At 64.4% G+C, this 798-nt stretch overlaps 1 protein-coding gene across 1 annotated transcript in view; it reads right to left on the bottom strand.

The window, feature by feature from the left end:
- Positions 1 to 559, bottom strand: part of DLK2 (delta like non-canonical Notch ligand 2) — a 5,911-nt gene extending 5,352 nt beyond the window's left edge. Inside the window, exons 1-2 of the mRNA XM_014587817.2 lie at positions 538 to 559; positions 69 to 196 (exon numbers count right to left, since the gene is read on the bottom strand). Of these exons, the coding sequence (XP_014443303.1) occupies positions 69 to 196; positions 538 to 559 (150 nt within the window). The remainder of the gene's footprint in view (positions 1 to 68; positions 197 to 537) is intronic.
- Positions 560 to 798: the final 239 nt, after the last annotated feature.

The following is a 798-nucleotide window of genomic DNA, read 5'->3' as shown; positions in this document are numbered from 1 at the left end:
CTCCCACCCGCCCCCTCCCGCCGCGTCCGGGCCCACCCCCAGCCCAGCCCCCGCGACGCACGGCGCACCTCGCTGGAGCTCGCCTCCCGCTTCCCCTGCTCCACGTCCCCGGGCCCTCGCTGCTCCGCCGCCCCACCTCCCGAATCTCGCTGTCTTCCACCAAAGGAGGCAACTCGGGAGCCTGAACGCGCGCACGCTGGAGAGGGCAGGCCGGAGGAGCGCCACCCCGCTACTCCCGTCTCACGTTCCCGCTTTCCTGACGCGCGCCCCGAACCCGCACCCTGCCTCTGCTGTCGCCAGCCCGCTGCCCATGACGCTTCTCATAGCTATCCCATGCACACTCAGGGCACACTCGCTCCCGCCCTCCTCCTGTCGCCAGCCCACGCCCCCTGCTTGCAAAGCCTTCATCACAGGCTTCATCCATCGGCCGCTCCTCGCCCTGCGCTCCTTCTCTCCTCACTGGCGTCCACGGCCTTCCCAGATTGACCCATGCCTGTCTGATATCGGTCCTGTGCACGCCCGCCACCTCGTCTTTACCTCCACCAGTCTGTTTCCCCATTGCTTTCCGCGACCACCTCTGGGAAGCCTCCCTGGACTGGGAACGCCCTGACTCTAACTGTGCCTAAGTTCCCACTTGGTCTCAAGCTGGCTCTCAACTCCCAAAACCCGGAGTTCAGGTAGAGCATTATGGAAGGGAGAGTGGAGGAGGACTGCGTGGAGAAGAGGGCATTCCCAGTCTTTTAGACAGATTTCAGCACCTTTACGTTAACAGCACGAAGGAAGTGTCCCTAATCCTGC

Source organism: Tupaia chinensis, unplaced genomic scaffold, assembly GCF_000334495.1.
Source record: "Tupaia chinensis unplaced genomic scaffold, TupChi_1.0 Scaffold000238_1, whole genome shotgun sequence".
Classification (NCBI taxonomy): domain Eukaryota; kingdom Metazoa; phylum Chordata; class Mammalia; order Scandentia; family Tupaiidae; genus Tupaia; species Tupaia belangeri.
This window is presented reverse-complemented; position numbering and strand designations above follow the sequence as displayed.